A 19,697-nucleotide genomic window follows, 5' to 3' on the forward strand; every position below is an offset into this window, starting at 1 on the left:
ATACACAGGAACAACAGTTTAGACTAATGACTGTCTTCTCAACAGAAACAACAGAAGGCAGAAGACAGGGGAGCAGTGTCAACACGCTGAGAGATAACAAATGAGAATTTTCTGTGACGTAAAACCATTTCTCACAAACAATGGCAAAATGAAGACTGTTCAGGCAAGCCAAGAGAATTTACCGCCATGAAACCTCACTAAAATAAATTATTAGGAAAGATGTTCTTCAAGCAGAAGGAAGGAAAAAAAAAAAAAAGAAACCCAAATGGATGATCCGAAATATAAGGAGTGATGAAATATGAAAAGGAATAATGGAATCAATTGCAAAACACAGGGAAAAAGAACGACATAGAGAAACCTCTGTCGATTAGAAATTCAAAATCATGCTTAAAAAACTCATGAATCAAACAAGAAATCTTAATCACACTTCGAAAAAATACTTAAAAAATTCAAACTTTCAATACATAACTAAAATCATTCTCAGAGTGAAAGTTAAAGTTTTAAACACATTAGCAAAGTAGAAAATCTCAAATGTCATGAGCCGAGTATCCAATTAATAAACTGGAGAAAGAATATTGCAATACATATACACAAGGTGGAAGAAAGGAAATAATAAACAAGAACAGAAATTTGTGAAACAGAAAACAAAAATACAACAGAGAAGATCAAGAAAGACAAAGACTGAGGCCTTGATAAACCATTTAAGTGGACAAAGCTTTAGAGAAAAGGGGTTTATGAAGGGAAGAAGGGAAGGAGGGAGGGAGGGAAGAAGGGAAGGAGGGACGGAGGGAAGGCTACTAGAAACATAAGAGTGGCCACAACTACGAGCCCATCAGAAACTTGAAAGAAACTGATTCCTAGTCATCTTTTTATTTTCTTTCTTTTTCTTTCTTTCTTTTTTTTTCTTGAGACAGAGTCTTGCTCTGTTGCCCAGGGTGGAGTGCGGCGTCACAATCATAGCTCACTGCTCCGTACAGCCTCCGTCTCCTGGGTTCAAGAGATTCTCTTGCCTCAGCTTCCCAAGTAGCTGGGATTACAGGCACCCACCACCATGTCCGGCTAATTTGTGTACTTTTAGTAGAGATGGTGTTTCACCATGTTGGTCAGGCTGGTCTCAAACTCCTGACCTCAAGTGATTCACTGGCCTTGGCCTCCCAAATTGCTGGGATTACAGCTGTGAGCCACTGTGCTCGGCCAGCAGTCATCTTTCTCTTGAGATGATATAAGATGATGAAATGCCTACATGATGAGATGAAGTGAGGTGAATGACATGGGCATTGTGACACAGGTGGAAAATTCCAGAAGTAATTCGTAAGTTCTAAGTTGCCAGCGGTTCTAAGTACCATGACGAAACCTCACACATTCTGCTGTGCACCTGGACTGCATCAGTTACTCGGCAGCCACCTTGGTTATGAAATTGGATGCCACGGTACTGTAGTGCTTACATTCAAGTAACCCTTATTTTACTTAATAACGGCCCCAAAGTGCAAGAGTAGTTATGTAATGTATCAGACTACAGTGGACCTCAGATAACAGAAACCTGGGAAAGCGAAACCACGGGTAAGTGGGGACTGCTATATGTTAGATCCTTGGACATCACACACGAGGCAAACACGAGACTCTGAAAGGTGCAAGGAAGGAAAACACTGGCTAGGGGACCCGAGGGAAGGCAGAACAGTAAGTTTCTTATCTGGGTTTTCTTTTATGCCTCATATATCCTAGATTTGGTACTTGCGAACCCAGCAACTCAGAAATGCCAAGAGGCACAGATTTTTTAAAGCCTCAATAAACGCAGCTCTCTCTAGTGAAAGGACTAGGAAAGGGGCAGCACAGCGAGATATGAAACTTACAGACAATAATCACTAAACAATAGTCAAACGGTACACACCCACACCAAAAAAAGAAAGTATGACCTTACCTCCACTTAAACCAGTAGAAACTGGGTGGTGGCCTAGACTTCCACCCTCACCACCATCCCAAAACCCCTGCTAGGGTGGTCTCAGAGAGAGCCAAGTGGGAGCAGAAACTTTCATCCCAGCCAGTGGTGACAAGACCCCCAATACACACAATGCCAGCAAAGATCCCATGGGGAGCCTAGAGGTCATGCCTCACCCAGCAGGAAAGAGGTACCCTCTTCCCCTACTCAACAGACTGAGCCCTGGTGGAAAGTCAGGACTTTTACTGCTACCTGGAGGTGATAAGGTCGATCTCCATCGCGTCAAGGGCAGCTAGATGGGGAACTCCTGTCTCTCCTAGTCAGGCTGATATGAATGGAGGCCTAGTGGGGAGCTAGAACTCCCACCCTAGCCAAGCAGTAATGAGCAATCCTTTTCCCCTGGAGTGTCAGCGGGAATCAAGTGAATAATCTATACTTCTACCCCCATCTGTCAATAATGGGCAATTCTCTCCAATCCCTGTAATATGCTTTGGTGTGTCCCCACCCAAATCTCACCTCAAATTACAATCCCTGTAATCCCCACGTGTCAAGGGGAGGGACCAGGTGGAAGTACCTGGATCATGGGGGAGGTTTCCCCTGTGCTGTTCTCGTGATAGTGAGTCTCACGAGATACGACGGTTTTGTAAGCATCTGGCACTTCCCCTGCCTGCACTCACTCTGTCCTGCCACCCTGTGAAGAAGGTGCCTGCTTCTCCTTTGCCTACCACCATAATTGTAAGTTTCCTGAGGCCTTTTCAGCAATACAAAACTATGAGTCAATTAAATCTCTTTCCTTTATAAATTACCTGGTCTCAGGTATTTCTTCATAGCAGTGTGAGAACGGACTAATAGGCCCGCTACTTGCTGGAGCGGCATCACAGTAGACAAGCTAAAACTGAAAATGTAAATAAGACCTAGAGGTTCACAACATAATACCAGAGAGTCTAGATTTCAACCAGAACTCACTCGTCATACCAAGACCCAGGAAAATCTCAACCTGAATGAGAAAGACAATCAATAGACACCAAGATGACAGAGATGTTAAAATTACCTGACAAAGATTTTAAAAACATCCATTATAAAAACACTCAACAGATAACTTAAAACACTTAAATGAAAAATAGAAAACCTCAGCAAAGAAATAAATCTCAGCAAAGAAACAGAAGATATAAAGAACCAAATGAAAACTTCCAAACTAAAAAATACAGTGACTAAAATTAGATGGGCTCCATAGCAGAATGGAAGGCACAGAGGAAAGAATTAATGAACTGGAAGGCAGAATAACAGAAATGATCCAATCTGAGCAACAGAGAGAAAGTAGACTAAAAAAAGTGAACAAGGCTCAGGGGCCTCTGGGACCATAACAAAGGATCTAACATCCACGTCCTCAGAGTCCTGGAAAGAGAAAGAGCAGAGCCAAAGAGGCATCAAAGACATGAAGGATGAAAAATTTCCAAATTTGGCAAAAGATACAAACCTACAAATTCAAGAAGTTGAGCAAATCCCAAACAAGATAAACTTAGAGAAACTCACATGAAAATACACTGTAATCAAACTTCTGAAATTATAGACAAGGAAAAAATCTTGAAAGCAGCAAGAGATAAACAACATCTTACCTATAGGAAGAAAACAATTCGAATGACAGTGGATTTCTCATCAGAAACCATGGAGGTCAGAAGGAAGAGGCACACGTTTTTTCAAGTGCTGAAAAAAAAAGAACTGTCAACCCAGAATTCTATACCCACCGAAAAATTCAGGAATGAAGGGAAAATCAAGACATTCTCCGACGACGGAAAACTAAGAGAATTTGTCACCCACAGACCTACCATAAAAGAATATCTAAGGAAGTTCCTTTAAACAGAAAGTAATTATGAAAGAAGAAATACTGGAATATCAGGAAGGAAGGAAGAATAACAGGAGTAAAAATACAGGTAAATACAGCACACTTTTCTTCTCCTCTTGAGTTTTCTAAATTACAGTTGAAGCAAAAATTAAAACATACTCTAATGTGGTTCTAAAAGTACATAGAGGAAGAGATATTTAAGACAATTATCTTATAAATGCAGGAGGAAAAAGAGATAAAGAGAGGTAAAGCTTTTATATTTCACATGAACTGGTAAAATAACACTGGAGAAGTTATGTATATATCATGTAACAGAAACAGCAGAGGAAACTGAAGTTTTCTATATATATAACGTAATACACAGGGCAACCACTGAAAAAACCTACATGAGGTCTTAAAGAAACCTATAAAAGTGATACACTCAAAAACACTACAGATAAATTAAAATGGAACTCTAAAGTACGTTCAAGTAACCCACAGGAAGGGAGGAAAAGGAAACTGGTGAAATGAAAAACAGAACAAACAGAAAATAAGAAATAAAATAACAGACTTAAGCCCTAACATATCAATAATTACATTAAGTGTAAACAGTCTAAATATGCAAAATAAAAGAATTGAAAGAGTGGATTGAAAACATGAATGCAACCTACAAAAAAATCACTTCAAATATAACTATACAGCTAGGCTAAAAGTAAAAGGGTGAAGAGATATATACCATGCACATATTAATCAAAAGGAGGACTGAAGACATCTATGTAACATAAAGTAAACTGCAGAGCAAAGATTACCAGGTATCAAGAAGAACATGACACGATCAAGGGCCAGTCCACCGAGAGGACAGAGAAATCCTAAACGTGTGTGTGCCCAAAAACAGAACTGCAAACACATGAAGCAAAAACTTAAGGTACTGAAAGGGGTAACAGCGAAATCCACAGTTACAGTTGGAGACTGAACACCCTTTTCTAGACAGAACATCAGCATGTAGACAAAGGTACTCAATGACATCATCAACCGACGGGATCTAAATGACACTAACAGGGGCTGCACCAACGACACAGAACGCACGTTTTCTCCAAAGGCTCACAGAACATATGTCAAGATGTGCCACGTCCTGGGCCACAAAACAAATTAGCAAACTTAAAAGAACTGAAATAACACACGACACGCTCGCTGCCCAGAAAGTGATCAAACTAGAAGTCAGTAACAGAAAGGCGGGCAAATCTCCAAATGTCTGAAAACTAAACAACACACTTCTAAATAATCCATGAGTCTCCAAGAAAATTTTTTAAATGGGACTGAAAAAACATATAATGTGAAACCTGTGGAATGCAGCCGAGGCAGCATCAAGAGGCAGACGCATAGCACCAAATGTTTACGGCAGAAAAGAAGAAAAGACTCACGTCAATAATCTAAGCTCCAACCTCAAGAAACTAGAAAAGAGGAGCAAAGAAGCCCAAAGGAAAACAGAAAGAAGAAGATAATAAACAGCAGAAATCAAATGAAACTGAAAACAGAAAAATAATAGAGAAAAATCACCGTAACAAGAACTTGGTTCTTTGAAAACATCGATAAAATTATACAAACTCCTAGTAAGACTCACAAAGAAAAAAGAGAAAAGACCACAAATTACCAATATCAGAAATGAGACAGGAGTTATCACTACAGATTATGCAGACACAAAAAGGGTAATAAGCAAACATTACAAACAACTAGACACACAATAAATTAGAAAACTTCATACAATGAACTCCTCAGAAAGCACAAACTACTACAGCTCGTCCAGCACGAAACGGATAACACAGTCCTGTATCTATTAAGGAAATTAAATTTGTAATTTAAACATTTCAAAGAAGAAACGCTTCATTGGATATTTTTCCCAAACATTTAAAGGAAACTTAGTATCAGTTCAATATAATCTCCTCCAGAAAACAGAAGGACAGTCCATTCAATTCAAAACATTTTATGAATCCAGTATTACTCTGATACCAAAACCAGAGAGAACACAAAAAAGAAAACTACAGACCAATATCCCTCATGAACACAGAGGGAAAACTCCTTAACAAGGTATTAGCAAATACAATTCAGCAACACACAGAAATAATCATACACAATAACCAGTGGCGTTATTCATAACAACAAAGGCCAGCTTAATATTTGAAAATCAATATACACAAACTACCACATCGACAGAAAAAACATACACATGATAGTAACAGTTGATGCAGATAATCATTTGACAATGTTCCTCCACTCACGACAAAAACTCTTCTAAAAAAAGCAACAGAGGGGAACTTTCTCAACTTGATAAAGAACATCTACCAAAAAAAACCGAAACAAACCCCAAAACCATACAGCTAATGTCACACTAAATGATGACAGACAGAATGCTCCCTCCGGGAAAGATGTCAGTTCTTGCCATGGTTATTCAAAATAGTACTGAAAGTGAAAGGGAGTGCCGGAAGGGAAGGCGGAGAACTAAAAGGCATGTATATCTGAAAGGAAAAACCTCAAACCGTTCATTTGCAGATGTCTTATACTTTCTGTGGAAAATCCCAAGAAATCTACAAACATACACCTAGCACAAATATAAGCCAAAATTATACAATTTCTTTTAAAATTGGATGAAACTGGGCTGGGCGTGGTGCTCACGCCTGTAATCCTAGCACTTTGGGAGGCTGGGGTGGGCAGATCACTTGAGGTCAGGGAGTTGAAAAGCAGCCTGCCCAACATGGTGAAACCCCATCTCTACTAAAAATAAAATAAAATAAATTAGCCATGCATGGTGGTGCGTGCCTGTAATCCCAGCTACTTGGGAGGCTGAGGCAGGAGAACTGCTTGAACCTGGGGGGTGGTGGTGGCAGTGAGCCAAGATGGAGCCACTGCACTCCAGCCTGGGTGACACAGTGAGACTCTCTCAAAAAAGAAAACAAATTTTTTTTACATGAAGATAACACGCGTCAGAATCTACAGGATATAATAGGTGATCAAAGGAAAATTCATAGCCTTAAATAATCAAAAATCAAAGAATAAAATAAATAAAATGCCCAACTCAAGAAGCTAAAAGAGAACAACAAAGTAAAACAAACAAACAAAAAAAGGAAAAACAAACAATAAAGATGAAATTGGACAGTAATGACTTTAAAAATAAGACAAAAGGAAAAACTAAGAAATTAAGATTCTGATTTTCTTTTTATGAAAATCTAGAAATATATATAAACCATTAATTAATCTACTTAATAAAAAAGGAAAACACAAAAATACACAGGATTAAAAATGACAAGGAGGAAAAACACTGAAACAGGGAACTTTTTACAAAGTGAAGCCACTCTTAAGGCTATGTAAGTAAGCGGGGAAGTCTAGATCAAATGGATAATTTCTTTTTTTTTTTTTTCTTTTTTCAGACGTAGTTTCGCTCTTGTTACCCAGGCTGGAGTGCAATGGCGCGATCTCGGCTCACTGCAACCTCCGCCTCCTGGGTTCAGGCAATTCTCCTGCCTCAGCCTCCTGAGTAGCTGGGATTACAGGCATGCACCACCATGCCCAGCTAATTTTTTGTATTTTTAGTGGAGACGGGGTTTCACCATGTTGACCAGGATGGTCTCGATCTCTTGACCTCGTGATCCACCCGCCTCGGCCTCCCAAAGTGCTGGGATTACAGGCTTGAGACACCGCGCCCGGCCCAAATGGATAATTTCTAAGGAAAACATAATTTCCAGACTCATCTCAGGAGGCAACACTGTTTAAACAGACCAAGATCGAAAAGAGATATTATCAATGAACTACTCTACAAAAAGAGACCAGACATCGACAATTTCACAAGAGAATTCTACCAAATATTTAAAGACCACATAATTCCAATATTACTTGAGCTACCCCTGAGCACAGGAACACATTCTAATTATTTTTATGAACTGATAATAGGTATATCCCACGGAATATATCTTTGGATAGTATTTCCCAATAGAACACTGCCAGGTTTTATAACGCCCATGCTTCTGAAAAACATATATATCTTTCATTATAGTGTTGTTGGCTTTTCTGGCTGATGTTTATGTTAAAAAAAAAAAAGTATACATGCCCAAAAGTCAATACAATGTTTTTAACAAAATAATGTGAGGAACAACTCTCAGATAGGGCTCCAAATGCAGTTGGTTATGTGAAGAGACCTGAAAGAGCTAATCCTTCAAGATGGATCCCAAATGGCTAACTGAGCCAACACTTAAGTCAGAGCGAAGCCGCCATACGCTGAGTAGAGGTCTGGGAAAACCCACACCTTTTTAACTCTGGGAACTTTCAGAGCGCACCTGAACCAACCAATCAGAGCTCACTTGCCTTGGCCAATCAGAGCTCAGCTGTGTCAACCAATCAGACCAAGCAAGTTTGAATATTTCATTTACATAAAGGGACTTGATTAAGGACCTGGGCAGGAAAAGTCAAACCCTCTCTTTCTTGTCTGGAATGTGCCTTCATTTTGCAAGGAAGGCTGCATCTCCCTGGTTTGCAAACTGTTCACTAGAATAAAGCCTGTCTCCTCCAAATTCCTTTTCAGAGAACTTTTGTTCACAGTAAGTTATGTGAATCATGTATGAATGTTTTTGAAAAGTGCAACAAGTTTCAATAAAGGAGGTGTCCAAAGCAATTGCTTATTAACAGCTATTTTAATTGGTAATCAGGAAACCATATGCTAAGCATTTTGTGTTCTGTTTATTAATTTTCATTAATTGTGCTTTAATTACATTTTAGAAAATTGGTTATGAATTTTTAGTTGACACATAACACACTATAATGTTTTACTACTTAAAATAATGGGGCCGGGCACAGTGGCTCACACTTGTAATCCCAGCACTTTGGGAGGCCAAGGCAGGCGAATCACTGAAGATCAGGAGTTTGAGATCAGCCTGGCCAACATGGTGAAACCCCATCTCTACTGAAAATACAAAACTTAGCCAGGTGTGGTGGTGAGCACCTGTAATCCCAGCTACTAAGGAGGCTGAGGCAGAAAAATTACTTGAACCTGGGAGGTGGAGGTTGAAGTGAGCTGAGATCACACCACTGCACCCCAGCCTGGATAACAGAGCAAGACTCTGTCTCAAGAAAAAAAAGTAAAGGGTGGGTATGAGACCCTCTTTTAGAACATTTGATTTTCAGGAATGGAGCTGTGAAGTTAAGGAATAGATAACTCCTCTATGTTATTGATATTTAAACCTTATGATCCTCAAATGTGACAAAAGAAAGCTACATAACATATCTCACTTAAAAATATCAATCCAAATATCCTACATAAAATGTTAAACAGAGGCCGGGCGCGGTGGCTCAAGCCTGTAATCCCAGCACTTTGGGAGGCCGAGGCGGGTGGATCATGAGGTCAAGAGATCGAGACCATCCTGGTCAACATGGTGAAACCCCGTCTCTACTAAAAATACAAAAATTAGCTGGGCATGGTGGCGCGTGCCTGTAATCCCAGCTACTAGGGAGGCTGAGGCAGGAGAATTGCCTGAACCCAGGAGGCGGAGGTTGCGGTGAGCCGAGATCGCGCCATTGCACTCCAGCCTGGGTAACAAGCGAAACTCCGTCTCAAAAAAAAAAAAAAAAAAAAAATGTTAAACAGAATCCAATGGCATATTACAAAATAAATATAATAACCACTTGGGTTTATTCTAAGATTGCAAAGATATTTCATATCGAAAAATTCATTACTATACATCCCCATATCTAAGTAGACAAAGATACACAATATCTCTATGGATGTTGAAAAGGTCTTCAACAAAATCCAACATCTATTCCAGATAAAAACACCAAAGTGGAAATCATGGATACAGCATAATTTTACACGCATACAAACACAGACACACACACACACACACACACCCTCAGGCCCAAAACCAAAATTTTACTTAGAGTAGGTGGAAGCAAGTAATGTCCACTAATTCCATTGTTATCTGACAGTGAGATCAGACAAAAATAATAATAATGAGAGGCCTAAGACTTAGGAAGAAAGAGTTAGAAGTATATTTGCAGAAGTTTTGATAATATATCTGGGGAAAAAAACCAACAGGAATCACACTGAAACTAATAAACAATCTGCAGATTCAGAAAAGCAGCAGGATACATAATCAACATATAAAAACTAATAGCCTAGATTTCTGTTTCTAGTAGAAGGAATCACAGGGACCAGAATATCAACTGTTTTTAACAATCAAAAACACCAGACATTAAGAGAACAAAAAGCCAAGCCACAGACTGGGAGAAAACGCTTGCAAAACGCATATCTCATGAAAGCCTTGTATCTGGAATATACAAAGAACGCCTAAAACTCAACAATTGAAAACAAACGACCCAAATAAAAAGTGGGCAAAAGATCTGAATAGGAACCTCACCAAAGAAAATCATACACATGGCAAATAAGCACATTACAAGATGCCCAACATCTTATGCCAGTAGGAAATTGGAAATTAAACAAGACACCACTACACGCTTAACTAGAATGGCTCCAATCCAAAATACTGACAACACTGAATGTTGGCGAGGATGTGAAGCAACAGGAAGTCTCATTCATTGCTGGTGGGAATGCAAAGTGGTTCAGCCTCTTTGGAAGATAGTTTGTCAGTTTCTTGTAAAGATAAACATAGTCTTATCATATAACATAATAATCATGCTATTAAGTATTTACCCAAATGAGTTGAAAACTTATGTCCACACAAACACCTGAACATGAATGTTTACAGCAGTTTTATTCATAATTGCCAAAAATTGGAAGCAACAAGATGTCCTTCGAGAGGTGAATAAACGTCAGTATGTTCAAAAGATGGAATATTAGTCCAGTGTTAAAAACAAATGAGCTGTCACGCTACAAAAAGACACGAAGGAAACTCAAGTGCACGTTGCTAATAGAAAGAAGCCGATCTGAAAAGGCTGCACACTCTATGATTCCAATCCTATGACAGTCTAGAAAAGGCAAAACTGTAGAGACAGTGAAAAGATCAGTGATTGCCAGCAGGGGCTGCGGGAAGAGCCTGGGGAGGAGCCACATCTGGATTCCTGCGAATAAAGGCCAGGTAGGGACCCTGGGCTCATCCTCAAGCTGATCCTCAGAGAATCAGATGAGGGAACCGGGCAGGCAGACTCACTTGGGCCCATGGGAAGTGAACCATAAAATGAACCATGGGCAGCTTTTCTCCAAGGAAGCGAAGGAAAAGGGGAGGCCGAGCAGTCAGAGGCTGTGCCTTCCACGGCTATACCCAGGATTGTGCACCAGTCTACAGGCCCCAGGTGAGAGCACTTGAGCAAGAGAGAATGGCATGCACCCGTCTGTGCATGGGGACGCGTCTGCAGACGGGCATACGCATGTCTGTGTGTGTGGATGTGTCTACAGACATGGGCCCACATGTGCCGGCACCTCATGAGTCCATCTGGTCTGCTTAAGACCTAAATGTTTTCCCTGGCACTCATGTGAGTCCTGTTTCTATGGCCTCTCTTCTCCCCCTTTTTTGTCTGTACTTAAGAAAGGAGGGCTCCTCCTTGATGCCTATGAAATGCCCATGCCCCTTCTCCACCACGTGACGGGCCTGTATGTGTCACCTGCCGGTCTCTCCCTATTAGACTGGCTTGAAGACAGGTCCCCTGTGCCCTCAGGGCCTGCACACAGGTAGGCACGGAATCACTGCTCACTCCGGATGTCACGAGCATGTGCGTGAGCAAGGGGAGGAAAGAAGGCAGCTCAAACAAAGGCCTGGGAGCAGCCTCAGAGCAGGGACGGCACAGGCCCACGAACAAGGGGGCACACGCCGGCGGAGAGGCTCCTCCTCCGCACCTCCTCGCTCTTGGCCCCAGTCAAGGCTGTGGAGAGAGTCCTCAGCAGCTTTTGTACAAGCACCAAGCGTTGTGCCTGTTCTGTGGTCTGTCTTCCTGACAAGACTGTCTGTCTCCTGCTGTGCTCTCAGCACTCTAACTCAGCACCTGACACTTAGCTGGCAACATGCAAATAATGTGGGAAGGAAGGAGAATGCAGCTCAACCTCAGTCCTCTCTGGGGCCCCAGAAATCAGCAGGACATCAAGGGGCAGAAGCTGACAGCAAGGGACTCTTTCCAGCCAGGAGAACAAGTCACAGGGGCGCACTGGGTCCCCAGTGCCTGCTGTGGAGCAGGAAGGAATGGGGGTCGCTGGACCTGTACAAGATGGACCCTACCCCACTGGCACAGGGAGATACTCACTGGGAACAACCGTGGCTTCCCCGGGAGGGCCCGTCAGCATCACTGGGATGTGTACAACAGTGCTTGAGTCTGGGGGCTGACCGCCCATCCGAGTGACGTTCCGTTGATTGTCTGCATCCTCTGGCTGTTCCTCCACCTTCTGGAGGCAGGTGCTGGGCAGTGTGTGCACAGGGCCCACAGTCACCGTCCCACCGGTCTCTAGGTCACAGTGTGGCTCCCTGCAATCAAGAATGTACATTAGGCCTGGGCGCAGTAGCTCACGCCTGTGATCTCAGCACTGGGAGGCCAAGGCAGGAGGATCACTTGAGCCCAGGAGTTCAAGACCAGCCTGGGGAATACAGTGAAACCCCATCTCTACAAAAATTAAAAAATTAGCCAGACATGGTGACCCATGCCTATAGTCCCAGCTATTCAGTCTAGGAAGGCTGAGGCAGGAGGATTGCTTCAGCCCGGGAAGTCCAGGCTGTAGTGAGCCATGACTGAGCCACTGCATTCCACCCCGGGCAACAGTGCGACTCTGTCTCCAAAAAAAAAATAATAATGTACATAACCAAAATCCTGTCGACCAAAACCCTCAAAGCTCTATGCAGACCAATTAAACCTATGACTACCTGCTCTGCTATGCTGGCATTCTGTCTTTTTTTTTTTTTTTTTTTTTTTTGAGACGGAGTTTTGCTCTTGTTACCCAGGCTGGAGTGCAATGGCGTGATCACGGCTCACCGCAACCTCCGCCTCCTGGGTTCAGGCAATTCTCCTGCCTCAGCCTCCCGAGTAGCTGGGATTACAGGCACGCGCCACCGTGCCCAGCTAATTTTTTGTATTTTTAGTAGAGACGGGGTTTCACCATGTTGACCAGGATGGTCTCGATCTCTTGACCTCGTGATCCACCCACCTCGGCTCTGTCTGTTTTTTTAATCACCCTATACACCTCTGGGTCTTTAGTCTAAAAGTCAGGGATGGAGCTGACCCACTAACACACAAAGACAGTGCGGTGTCTGGGCTGGGGCCTCCAGCAGCCAGTGTTCTGGTTGGTTTGTGGCCATTGGGTACCTGGCAACTGCTGGTCTTGGCCTCTGGGCCACTGTTACCCCAGGCCCCCCACAGAGTCAGTTAGTCCTGCCCCAGGGAGCAAGTTGGGCTAGCTGGGGTCCTCTCTGTCATGATCACACAGCCTGGCCCCCACACCCTGCTCTGCACCTAGCCCACTGGCCTGCTCAGGCTTCCCTCGGGCCCTCCTGCCTCTCCTTCCTCCACAGCAATCCCCGACTTTCTCTTCTTCCTGGGCCACTTTGTTATTTCCGAACCAGTTGCAACAATTCCCCTTTAAGCCCTCCCTTCTTTTTTTTTTTAATTGCATTTTAGGTTTTGGGGTACAAGCGCTCCCTTCTTAAATACCAGCCGGTGATCACAGAGGACACACGCCCTGCCAAGCCTTTTACAGGTCAACCCTGCAAGGCGGGATTGTCACCACCCCACCTGAACGGCATGCGGAGACCCCAGCCCGGACGGCCCCGGACAGGGCGGCATGGCCACGGCTGCAGCCTCCGCCCACGGACCCCATCCTCGCAGCCAGCGCTGGGGCCCGCATCGCCCCGGCCAACCCCTCCCTACCCGACCCCGCCCAGCTGCAGACTCACCGAGGCTGGTGGTTCCGGAGCTCCTTCTCCTTGTCGGCTTCCACGATCTCGGCCTCCTTCTCCGCGGCCTCCTTCTCCGCGGCCTCCTTCTCCGCGGCCTCCTTCTCCGCGGCCTCGTGCGCAGACGGCGCCTTGTGCCGGGCTCGGTGCCGCCGCGCCGGCTCCTCCCCGCTCTCCGCCTCCCGCGGCCCCGTTCGGGGGCCTCCGCGGTGACGCGCGCGCCGCTCGCCCTTGGCCCCGGCGCCCTCCTTGCCCGGGTCCTGGTGCCGGTGCGCGCGGTGGCGTCGGGGCTCCCGCTCGGCCACCTCCTCCGGGGAGCCGCGCCGATGGTGCCGCCGGCCGCCCTCGGGGCCCGGGCCTCGGCCGCGCTCGCTCCGCGCTTCCGGGGGCCCCGCCGCCTCCTTGCTGTGGCTGCGGTGCGGCCGCGGCCGCTCCTCCCGGGCGCCGGGCTCCCCACTCTCCGCCTTTGGGGCCTCTGCTCGGTCCTGGTCCCCTGCCGCGGGGGCCCTGTCCTTGTCGCGGTGCCGGTGGTGCCTGCGCGGCGGGTCGGCGCCCTCGGGCGCCTCCGCAGCCTCCGGCCGGGCCTTGCCTCCCACGGTCCCCCGCGCGCCGTCGCGGCCGAGCTCCACCACCAGCGGCCGGTCCAGGTGCGTCTTCATGTCGGGCCGCAGGTGGCGCGTGGTGGCGAAGCGCAGCCTCTCCTCGGGGTCCATCTCGCTGTACAGCGCCTCGCAGCTGGCCCGCAGGTTCTGCAGCCGTAGCTGGCTGGCCCGCTGCTCCCACACCGAGCGCGCCTTGGCCGAGTTCTGCTGCCTGCTGCGGGGAGACGGGCGGTGAGTGCGGCCCCGCCGGCCACCCGCCCGCTGCTCTCCAGGGAGGCCACAATGGACACACAGCGATGGAGCAATGGCGCGGGGAGGTGGGAGGCACGGCCGCGGGAGCCCCCACACCACTCAGGGGACGCGTATCAGGTGGGCAAAGTCCAAGGGAACAGAATTCAGCCCAGCTCCCCACGGCGTCCCACGGGACCCACAAGGCGACAGCACCAGCCTGTCAGGAGGACCCTGGGGGGGGCTCAAGGAGGCAGAGAGGTACAGGACAGTGGGAATGCACCACACAGGCCAAGCAGGTGGGTGGGCGGCTGGCCAGAAAGGCCACCGCGGGAGGGAAGGGCACGTTCCAAAAGGGCAGGGCAGATGGAGAGATGGGGGTCAGGGAGGCCCTGCAGTCTCCCTGGGGAGCTGGCCCCTGCTCCAGCACCAGCAGAGCTGCTACAGGAAGGGCGGGACACGCAGCTGCTTCTCCATCACCATCTCCAGGAGGCAGGCCACCAGCCAGGTGGAAAGGCTGTTTGCCAGGGAACCCAGGAGGCAGGTGCTGGGGCAGAGCAGACAGCAGCCAGGGGCGCACCTGGCCCTCTCAGGAGCAAATGCAGGCTCTCCGCCAGTATCAGAGGTGGTCAGCCGCAGCCCCACAGCTGCCCCTGGCTCAGTGACCAGGAGCCCAGAAGTCAGGTCTGAAGCTGGAAATGCCCCCCTCCCGTAGTCACCAATGCTCTCCTCTCTCCTGACTCCATGGAGACCCCCTCCCTCCACTGGGCACAGAGCCAGAACATGGTCCTCAGAGCCCTCCAGCACCAGCGATGGCCAGTGGTCTAGGCTCGGCCCTCACTGCAGGGGCTACCAAAGGCCTTGACCCCTACTCCAATGTCACGGGCCCAGGCACCTCCTCTATTCACGCATCACACATGGGGCTCCATAGCCCAGAGTGCACAAGAAGCCCTTTGCATTCTGGGACTTCTGCTGAGTAAGACCACCTGTGGATAAGGTCTTATTAGCCCAACACTAAGCCCCACCGTCGCCAAGGAGAAACCTCATCTGAGGCCAGAGGCCTGCCCTGGAGCCTCCAAGGCACCGACAGTGAGGGCCGTGGCATCTGTCTCCTGTAACTGCCACGTGGTGCTCTGGACACAGTGCCCACTTCATCCAGTCCTTACAAGCTCCTCAAGAATCAGGTGCTACTCCTGTTCCCGTTTCACAGATGAAGATACTGAGCCTACAGAGTTGTCACTTACTCAGGGTCCCATAGTGAGTCAGGATCAGACACTGGCAAGGGCAAAAAGGAAAAACGTTTCTAAAGAAGACAAGAGTCCTTGGCCACTGCACTAACAGCACAGGGCACGGACACAGCCTGCAGAGGGCCAGGCCAGCGGCCACCAGCTCTGGGGCCCTGGGTGTCTGAGCGCCACTGTGACCTGCAAAGACAGGGCAGCCAGCTGTGGGAAAGCCCAGTCCCTGCAGCCGGCCCACCCAAGGCAGGTGGACAATAAATCCTGCCCCTTTGTAGAAGTCCAGGCTGCAGTGGGAGCAATTTCCAGGGGCAGCACCTCGCACAAATGAAAGCAGGTGTGGTGTCTGTGCCTCGCCTGAGAGCTTGGGTGGGGTGGGGGCAGGCGGGGCTACCTGTAGGGGCTGTCTGCTGACCCAGGCCCTGACCTGTATCCCCTGATGCACTGAAACTGTGCTGCCCCTGCTCCCAAGGATGCTCTACAACTGACCCATAGAGGATACACCGACCCCAGCCGGGACCAAGACAGACGGGCTCTACTGCCAACAGTGCTGGGTGGCATCAAACAGAAGGCAGCTACGAGGGCGTCCATCAGGCAGAGGAGCCCTGCGAGGGCGGAGGCCGTTCACTGCCTCAAGCCTCCCGGTCCACTCCAGCGCCCGAGGGGGGCCTGGGCTCTGAGCCCCTCGGTCAGCACGGTGGCCCATTATGATGAAGCCATGACTCTTGGGGACCAGCATCGCAGTTCCAAAAAGACAGGCAGTGAGGATCGTGGGGTACATGCAGAGGCGCAGGGTCTGTGTGAAGGTGGGGTGGGCTCCAGACCACATAGCTCCGCCCTCACCCTGGCATTCAGGTGCAGCTCCGTCTCATGCAGGAAAACACCTGAAGCAGGGAGAGGCCAGGCTGTCTGCTGGACTGAGGGCGCTGTCGGGCTAGCAGGCTCCCCCGTCACTACCCAGGAAGAGCAAGATGCTGAGCAGCCTACGCCAGGGCCACCTGCCCACCCCACTGCAGCCCCCTGAGGCTCACCTGGCCTGCTCCTTCTGGGCCTATCTGCTGCTCTCAGCCCTAGTATCACCAGAGACCATCTGCATCTGCCCTCACTCAGCCAGCACCACCAGGTTCCTCTCTGGAGGTATCCCCTAGGTCTCGGAATCTGTGTGCTGGGCCTCTGCATGGTGTCTGAGTCAGCCTGCATTTCCCCGGCCTCTGTCTCTGTCCTTGCTCTACCTGGCATGTATCCACACCGACCTATCCACACCAGTGTGGCTGGTGACTCTAATCCAGGCAAAGTCCTGGTTTAAAAGGGATCTTCAGGGAGGTCACATGGATGACTGCCCCCCGCACCGTGTCCTGGCCTCAGCTGGTAGGCACAACCCAGCTGTTCCGGGGAGGACGGCTCAGCCACGCTCAGCCAGGTGCTATGGGGAACTGCAGGACTTGGAAGTGGCCTCGAGGGGCTCTGTGGCCCTGCTTTGAGGTCTCTGGGCTCAGACAACCCTTAACTGTTGACAACATGAAGCAGCCCTGGTGTAACACCATGGATACCTGCCATCTCCATATTTTTTTGTTTTTTTGGAGACAGAGTCTCACTCTGTCACCCAGGCTGGAGTGCAGTAGTGCGATCTCGGATCACTGCAACCTCCACCTCCCAGGTTCAATCAGTTCTCCTGCCTCAGCCTCCCAAGCCCATGCCACCACTCCCAGCTAATTTTTTGTATTTTAGTAGAGACAGGGTTTCATCGTGTTGCCCAGGCTGGTCTCGAACCCCTGAGCTTCGGCAATCCACCTGCCTCAGCCTCCCAAAGTGCTAGGATTATGGGCGTGAGCCACCGAGCCCAGTCACCATCTGCATCTTTTTCAGCCTGTGGATGGATTCAGGATCCAGCATGCTTTCTTGTCCCTGGAGATATCCGTGCCTCCAACAGCCAGCAGCAGTGTTCGTGGGAAGACTGAGCCCAGCTCCATGTTGGCTGCCAGCAAGGAAGCATGGGGCAGGGCAGTGGGGGCCTCACCTGCATCAGGACACAGACAGGACACCTGGCCATGACCATCAGGTGCCACGTGGCCTACTGCACCTGACCACTTCAGGGACCCCTCACCTGCAGGGCCTGGCCTTGCCCTCCAGGAGAAGCCCCTGTGGCCCAGCCATCCACGAGCACTTCCCCATGAGAAGCTGCCCAAGGGGAGGCTGGCCAGTCACTCCTGGAGGGCCACCCTGGGTTTCCGCAGCTCTGCCTCGGGCCCTGGTTGGTCTACTGTAAGCTCCAGCTTTCTGCTCTTGCTAGAACAAGGACTTCCTGAGAATCGCAAACACAGTTCCTCCCAAGTAAGGGGGCTGGAAGGACCCATAAACGTCCTCAGTGAGCCGCTAGAGAGCACTCCCTGCCGTGCCTGCTCACAGGGCCCTGACCTCGCAGGAACCACAAGAAGACCCGAGCCCATGGCGCCCAGTCCACTCAGGAGAAGCAGACACGCTCGAGACACCAGAGTGACCGCACACGACAGTCAGCAGACAAAAAGACAGAGACCAGGAGGGAAAGGAGGAGGGGCTGAGCGCAGAGGGTCTGACCCCACGGCAGGACCTGAGGACATCAGGGAGCAAGCCCACCATTCCCCACTCAGGCCACGGAAGGCTGGCCTGGAGCTGCCCCATGAAGCGAATGACTTGTGGTGAGAAAGCAGAGTTAGGAGTGGAAGGAAGGAGTTTGCATGTAGTTATCATGAAGCCATGGATGGAATATCATAGCAGAGCGACTCACGGTGAGTTCACGCTGGAGACAGATGAGCTGCGAGATACAGTACCTCGAGCTTGCTTTACAAAACTGCACATGCAAAAAACAGAACAGACAGAAGTGAGAACACCACAGAGAGTTCCGAGAGAACCAGTGACACCGAGGGCCACGCCAGTGTAGGCGCAGGCTGCCGTGTGCATCTGGACAGGAGGCCGCAGACACGTCCGTCAGACGGGCACCGGCCGAGACCTCGGGGTGAAAGAGAAATTGAGAACCAATTCCACACATGCAGAAAAGTAAGGCTGGAGAGAGACAGCAAACCCTGCAATGCCTGGAAGACAGAAGCCATTAGCTCAGGGCCCGTCCCTTATGGCTCAGCACACACTGCCCAGGACAGGCAATGGGACTGGGAGGAGCCAACACCGATGCTCCCGCAGTTCCAAACAGCCCCGCACCGTCGCAGTCTCCTGGCCCTTGAGATGGGGCAGCTGTGCAGGCTAGCAGAGGAGGCAAGGGTGCCCCTTCCGGAGATGCCGCCTGGGCCCTGCTGCCACACCCACCTGCCTTCCCGGCGAGCACCTGGGCCCCTCTCTGGTTCCCGCCCCAGGGCTCCCCAGGCTGCAACCCAGGCGCTTCCAGGCCACCAAGACGCCTCCAGGGCAAATCGAGCTACACCGTAACCCACCTTCCCTTTGGGTGCAGCTCCAGCCATTTCCAAGTGACTTTCGAAGGCTTTTCCAAAACCAGCAGAAAGAAACCAAAGCTCCCTTTACAGCCACTTCCCTCCAATTAACTTCCCGCGGAAGGGCCAAGTGGGCCCCAGCTCCTCGTTCTCAAGGCCGAGGTCTCTGTGCCTTTGTGAGGCAGTCAAAGCAGCTCACCTGCCCACAGGCTCTGGTGCAAACAGGCATGTGTGTGTGAGAGGGAGTGTGAGTGTGACACTGTGAGTGTATCAGACTGGCTGTGTGAGACTGTGTGTATAAATGTGTGTGGTTGTGTGTGCATGTGATTGAGAGAGTGGGATGATTATAATTATGAATGTGAGACTGTGTGTTGTGAGGGTGTGTCTGTGAGTGTGAGTCTGTGTAAATGCTTCTGTGGGTGTTTCTGTGCCTGTGTGACTGTATGCCTGTGTGTGTGTGTATGTGTGATTCTGGGTGATTCTGTGTGTGTGTCTGTGTGTGCCTGTGTGTTTGTACGTGTGAGTGTCAGTATGTGTGACTGTGAGACTGTGTGTGCCTGTGTGTGTATGTGTGAGTCTGTGT

At 48.7% G+C, this 19,697-nt stretch overlaps 1 protein-coding gene across 3 annotated transcripts in view; it reads right to left on the bottom strand.

Moving 5' to 3' along the window:
* Positions 1-19,697, bottom strand: part of CACNA1B (calcium voltage-gated channel subunit alpha1 B) — a 251,939-nt gene that overhangs the window by 102,215 nt on the left and 130,027 nt on the right. For all 3 annotated transcript variants that reach the window (XR_010338694.1, XM_064366034.1, XM_064366033.1), the window contains exons 19-20: positions 13,628-14,443; positions 11,991-12,208 (exon numbers count right to left, since the gene is read on the bottom strand). Coding sequence is in view for 2 of the 3 variants with exons in the window: in XM_064366034.1 (XP_064222104.1) it covers positions 11,991-12,208; positions 13,628-14,443 (1,034 nt within the window). In the remaining variant the exon portion in view is untranslated. The remainder of the gene's footprint in view (positions 1-11,990; positions 12,209-13,627; positions 14,444-19,697) is intronic.

The sequence above is a fragment of the Aotus nancymaae genome, unplaced genomic scaffold (genome assembly GCF_030222135.1).
Source record: "Aotus nancymaae isolate 86718 unplaced genomic scaffold, 86718_ANA_hifiasm-v0.15.2.pri h1tg000063l, whole genome shotgun sequence".
Lineage (NCBI taxonomy): Eukaryota > Metazoa > Chordata > Mammalia > Primates > Aotidae > Aotus > Aotus nancymaae.